General features: G+C 41.4%; 1 protein-coding gene across 2 annotated transcripts in view; it reads right to left on the minus strand.

Annotated features, from left to right (window-relative positions):
- Nucleotides 1-24: 24 nt before the first annotated feature.
- LOC145465351 (allene oxide synthase-lipoxygenase protein-like) overlaps nt 25-6,358 on the minus strand; it is a 23,316-nt gene continuing 16,982 nt past the window's right edge. For both annotated transcript variants that reach the window (XM_081449129.1, XM_081449128.1), the window contains exons 6-10: nt 5,592-5,855; nt 4,696-4,897; nt 3,842-4,056; nt 2,086-2,433; nt 25-1,067 (exon numbers count right to left, since the gene is read on the minus strand). In XM_081449129.1, the coding sequence (XP_081305255.1) occupies nt 888-1,067; nt 2,086-2,433; nt 3,842-4,056; nt 4,696-4,897; nt 5,592-5,855 (1,209 nt within the window). In that variant the 3' untranslated portion in view covers nt 25-887. The remainder of the gene's footprint in view (nt 1,068-2,085; nt 2,434-3,841; nt 4,057-4,695; nt 4,898-5,591; nt 5,856-6,358) is intronic.

The following is a 6,358-nucleotide window of genomic DNA, read 5'->3' on the forward strand; positions in this document are numbered from 1 at the left end:
GCGCTTTAAACCTGAGAGGAGCTTTCGTAACCATATTAAAAGGAGTTATTTCACCTGCTCCGAGGCTCTAAAATAGACAGACATTGGTTGACCGACCACATATATTAATGTCTTACAAGCAGTAACATTTTGTAGCAGTGCATGAAGCCGTTGTGGACGACTCGTGCCGGATTAACAATGAAGCGCGAAAATAATGATACATTTTGAGTCCGTTGTCATCGTTGTGCCTGTTGCTATTTAACAATTAGATTATTCGCTCTCAATTTCTATGAGGCGATAGCTGATTCGGCCTACGGCCTCATCAACTATCACCTCATGGAAATTGAGAGCGAATAATCTAATTGTTTTAGTAGAATTCTAACTTAAATTATCGCAAATAATGGTTTCCAAATATTTTTCGACGCATTATTGAACTTTACGCTTTAACAAAATCGCACGTATTGAATCATCCTTGGTAAATTTGCAGTTGTTTACGCGCGCGCACCGGTTTTTCAATAATTTCAAGTTTTTAAAGTCAAGAATACGTTTATCTCCTTTTTTTAGTCTTCTCAGGAATTTAATTACCATTTACATCTAAACTTTCTTCCAAAACTTCGGAAAAACGATTAAAACGTCGCATTTCGTGGACGACCGACAGCTACTGCATTCTAATGGCTGATAGTATACGAGTAGCTCAGCCAATCAGATTGCAGCATTTGCATTAGTATACTAGTAGGATTCTACCGTTTATTAATGTCCTGTCAAGCTAAAATCTCTGGTTATATCGAGAGATAGAAACATCTACACTGACGGCAAGTCCTTTCGTATTTATAAAACCTAATCTTCCCGGAATACGTTAATGATATCTTGACAAGGTAAGGCTCGTCCTTGGTTTGTTAACCATGATTTCAGATAGCAATGCTGTTTGGAACACGCTCAGGAAGAAGATACGGATAAGGCACCACAAGTCTGGCGTTCCGTTCTTTGATCTCTGCAGAGATTCCTTTAAGTTTCTCCTGGAAGCCCGATATGGCGTTCTTGGCGGCTTCGTCAATGAACAGTTCTTCAGGGTAATCGCCGATGAATTTCTGTGAATGAAAGTGAAATGCGTTTATGGTCAAGGCTAGGTGCACCCTCTAAAAGAAGATTATCGACCCCAGAAAACACTTTCACAGCATGGTTGTTCATTGGAAAAAAGCGATACTCTCCCGGAGGAGGGTACTCTGGGAATCTTTGGGTAGGAGTGTGTTGCTGGGACACTGAAATCCTCACCCTATACTAGACCATAAGCAGCTTGATTTCGCAACCCTATTCTAGACTAGGCAACAAAAACCCCTACCCTATCCCAGACTAGCTATTTCCCATGCAGAAACTTTATCACTATCGATCGTGGTGCAACAGACGTTAACTGAATCAATATCTTAAAAGTTACTTTCGAGTTTCAATTTCTATTATAGAACCCCGGGTAAAGAACCTGTTCCGGACTAAATTATTGATACACTTGCCACGTTTCCGTAAATTATGTCCTATTCTAGATCAGAACCGTCTGATTTCTATACCTTATCCCAGACTAAACTGCCTGATAACCATACCCTTCACAGCCGCACATACGTCACACATAGTTTATATATGGGAGTACCTCCCTGGAGATGCACTTGTTAAACAAACTTAAAGCTTTTTGGACAATGCTAAACCAGGTTTACGTGAGTTAGCTTCGTGCCATAGCTATAACACAGAACATGTTTCGGTTAACCAATCAGAGGCAACTACCTTTGTTATCAGTGGAGACAAATTTGGGATAAAAATTCTTTACCTCGACCACTAAGAATAGTCCCTGAACGATATATCAATATTCCAACATGGCTCCGAGGCATTCGAGACAAAATTGCAGATTTTTCAAGTTTATTTTGTCTCTCAATTCCCAAAAGAGACATGGATACAAAGAAAACACCACCAAATGTAGAAATTTGTCCTGAAGACCTCGGAGCCATGCTAGAATATGTAGCCTATTAACAAATTTTTCCCCATGTGGAAAGTGAAAGGCTCCATTGATGCCTGATATGTTTGCACCCGAATATTTCTTCATGTGTGCGACACGGAACGTACCTCGTCAGAGAAGATACGTGTCAGATCGTACACCGTAGCGATGGTGACCGCCGACTGGTGCTTGGTAGCCAGGCATTTCATGAGGTCTGCAATTCCCACAATGCCCTTCTTCTTCGGTGGTGGTTGGCGCATGAGTGCGGGAGAATTTGGCGGGAAACCGTACACATCCATCTGGGAGAAGTTAACCGCTGCGTGTTGACAGGCGCAGGTGAAAATGATGGCGGTGAGAAAGTCGTTAAGCTGGACGCAGCTCGTGAAGGATGTAGGGACGCCGTGGTTTGTATGGCCTGGTGCGTCGGGGTATCCGTTGTCATGTAAGTCGCGAACCCAGTTCTGCAGTTCGTAATCCTAACACGACAGCGTACACATCAGTTAAGTCATTTGCAACGAGAAAAATCTAGATTAACAATGAATGAGTTAGAAGTCACGTCATAGTACAGTGAAACCTCGATTTAACGAAGTTGCTGGGGACCGGCCAAATTTGTTCGTTAAATCGAGGGTTCGTTACATCGAAAAGCTTGATATAACGAATTTGAGGGGAAACAACCAAAGTGTTCGTTATATCGAGGTCATAGTTGATGATTGATTGGTAACACAGGTGACTTCTGTCACGCAATTTAATGAAATTTTCGTCACCCAGAAGTGCCGCGTTTTGAGATACAATTCATTTAGCATGGTGGCTTTCAGTATCAGTTATTTTCACTTTGAGTACTTTTTTCACTTCACGTGCAGCTTTTGTTTACAAAAGAACGACACTTTCAGAGTAGCGATTTAAAAATGTTGCAACATAGAGGCTCAGTACAGAAAATTGTCTATGTAAACAAGGAAACGGGCTTCGAATTCGTTTTAACACAAGAAGCCATCGAAAGTGAAGAAGTTAAAAGAACTAATAAGAGACAAAGAAGATAGAGCAGAAGTTAATTGATGTCGAAATACTATAGTGCCAATGTCTATGACATAATAAGCCATTGACTGAAAGGTTGCTGTCTCTTTACCATAAGGATTAAAGGATTTGTTGACTGTTGGTGTGTTCAGCGTTTATCTTTTGTCGCGTGTTGACATTGTAATTCGTTATATCGAGGTAGATTTTACGTTTGGGCTTCCGGATTATGTTCGTTATATCAAAGAATTCGTTATATCGGGGTTCGTTATATCGAGATTCTATTCCATACATTTTACTGTAACTTTGGCCGGGACATAGAATATCGTTCGTTATATCGAGGACTTCGTTAAACAGAGGTTCGTTACATGGAGGTTCCACTGTATTTAATCGAGATAAGATCAAGGTAGCACGGAGGAACTGGGTACCATGTCTAAATATAACTCAAGAGGGATCTCCTTCGGTATAAGGCTTACATGGCGGACTCATGCACTCTCTTACCTTGATCTTCTCTTGATTTAACTCCTGTCATGCCATACCATTTAAAGGACTGGTGTCACGAAAATTACATATGTACAGTAACGATACGAAATCTTGAAAAACTTGGTCACTTTTTGCGAGGTTATTGTTGAGAGAAATCGATGGTTTTTATAGCCTTTCCTCAGAAAAATGATGATCCCGTAAAGATACCCAACCCTCGAAACGTCTACTTTACAAATTTGAAAAGCAAATTATTGAATTGTAGTCCGTGACTAAGACTAAGAGGTCCTTTGGGTCCTTTGGGTCCTCTCATCTAAACATACTTACCGACCAATGAGCGCGCGCGTAGTAACTCAGTTATTTTATTTATAAAAGTGAATAGTTGGAGTACAGTACCTTCTTCACGTCATCATCGGAGTGATAGTAAACGGACAAGATCTCTTTGACAAATTCCTCGATGGCCGCCCAATGTTTTAACGCGTCCTCGCGATAATGAAAGTTTGGCAGCTTCTTTGCATCATCAACTCCTCTTTCCTTCAACATCTGTGGCAGATTGTATGAGTGCCATGTGCTGAAGTTCTTGTAGTATTTCTTCATCAGAGTTACATGTCCTGGCGAAAGAGATGTAAACAAATATGGAAATGGCTCTCCACAGACAACAACAGCGCCATACCAATTGAGGAACTTTGAATTCTCACGTTACTTACTAGGCAATCATGACGACAGAAGCGTTGAGACACTTCATAGAAAAATCGAGCGTCTTGGAAGCATTTTGCACTCCCCCTACACCTCCCTACACCCCCCTACAATATTGATATTTCTGTTCGTAAGACTGCACAGACCACAGCACCTACACAATATTGAATTGGGAGAGGGGGAGGGGGGGTTGGGGGAGGCGTTTGGGAATCATAGAATTATCTCTAGATGCATATGAAAAAGATTAAGGAGTTGAATATCGTTAACTATTTTTATTCAAGGGTTTCTCAATCAATTTTATCGCCCATTGTAGCTTGAGTGAAGAATACTTGAAACACAAATGGTTTAGATTGAAAACGAAATGAGTTATTTCCCCTGATTGATGAAAATGACCATTCTATTCGATATAAAACTTTCTCTTCTCGTCGAGCGAAAAACGAAATGACATGTAAATCGTTTTATTTGTATGCTTGGTGGCATTTACGAAAGAGAGCTTTCGATATATCGGGCAGGACAACTGTCCCTTTGACATAAATGATTAATAAAAGTGTTACCTCCACCGCCGACAGTCAAAGTGTTGTCAGCCACTCCACCTTCTGCAATCAGCACATCTCTGCCAAGAGTGTTGATGGCGAGGACACCCCGGATGTGAGGAGACAACAGCTTATACAGGGGATGGAGTGTGGGCAGCTGTCTGTAGCTAGCAACAGCAATGGGTTCCATGAAGAGATGGGTTCGCAGAAGATGAGTGACCATCTGTTAAAATGGAAAAAAATTGTAATATTGGGTCGCGGATGTGATTTGTTTCTGGCCTGTGAAAGCTCCGCTGAAGTCTTTTGCAGGCCATTTTCTCTACGGTTTCGTTACGTTCGAAGTTCATTAGTCATGATCATTGTCTGGTCACGTTATTTACCCAACCCAACGAGAAACCTTACAGCTGATCCAGAGAAAAATTATCTGTTCTTTCTATACAGCAAGGTTTCTTTTGTGTGCGTTGGCAACACGACATTGTACGGCGAAAACCGCACAAGTAGCTCTTTTTACAGGGCGACACAACAGGTCCATACTTTGGCACTAGAAAAATACTCGTTGTATAATGGAAGGAAAGAAAGTAAAAAGAAAGTACTGAAGTAATCATTGAATACAACCATAATGATGGTCGGCCTGAATTTTCGACTTCCAGCGAGGCCGCAAAATACGCGTGGGAGGAACGAAAGCACTAATGATTGTTAGCCTATCACTGCCTTGCATAAGGTGGCTGCGCCCGCAGTACGAGCAGCAGTTAAAACCGAGCTGTCCTACCGAAACGACATGATAATTTTCATATTTCCAGCTGATACCAGATACCAATAATAGCGAATGCAAGGTTACTTGGAGAAACGATCCCAGACAACCTAGCGCTCTAGGCTAGTGTCCAGTCTACCGCTCAGCGTGGCGCCTCGATTGTTACCTGATGAAACTGAGTGTCAGAGTTACGTAACCAAAGCTTGGCACAGATCCAGTCTATCTCGATATCATTTGGTGTCCATATCGGGTTTTCATGGTGAGGATCCTGATGGAACTGGATTGCTATCGGCATCAGATCTCCGTTGCCTTTGACATAAAACAGTCCCAGGCTTGCGCACATGTACCTCCTTTCCAGGTCCTCTCGGTATTGCCCGTACTGCCGAATGTCTTCCAAGATTTTATAATCCACCATGTAAATACGGCCATCCTATACATAACAAACAAAAGCCAGTTGCTTTTGCACTACAAGACAGTCGTGATCTAATGAAGCTACAAAATACCAACTCTCGATATTTTTGAAAGGGCATGGTAAGATTGACTGTCCCTGCGAATGTGAGCCCGAAGTATTGAAAGCGACGTCTCCTTAAAAAAACACACAGTTAAACATTTTGCTTATTATTAAGAGTTTCAAGCTGTTTAAAAGTTAGGGGTTAATGACACCCACTCTTTACAAATCAAACGTCAATTGGATAAAATGTGAATAACGAGGTCAGGAACGATATGCCTAATTGAAATTGTCGAATAGCTTGTCGTATCGCTGCGGGTTATTGCCAAAAATACTAAAAATATTTGCTCAATTAGGGTCTATCTCTATAGGTCCAATGGGGGATCCAGCGTAACATTTTCTAGCTTATGACATTTAGTGTTGTGCAATATAGCTGTGCGTCTGACGTTTTACTTGACAGCGGTTAACCCTCACTTTTAGTTTGT

This window comes from Orbicella franksi, chromosome 13, assembly GCF_964199315.1.
Source record: "Orbicella franksi chromosome 13, jaOrbFran1.1, whole genome shotgun sequence".
Lineage (NCBI taxonomy): Eukaryota > Metazoa > Cnidaria > Anthozoa > Scleractinia > Merulinidae > Orbicella > Orbicella franksi.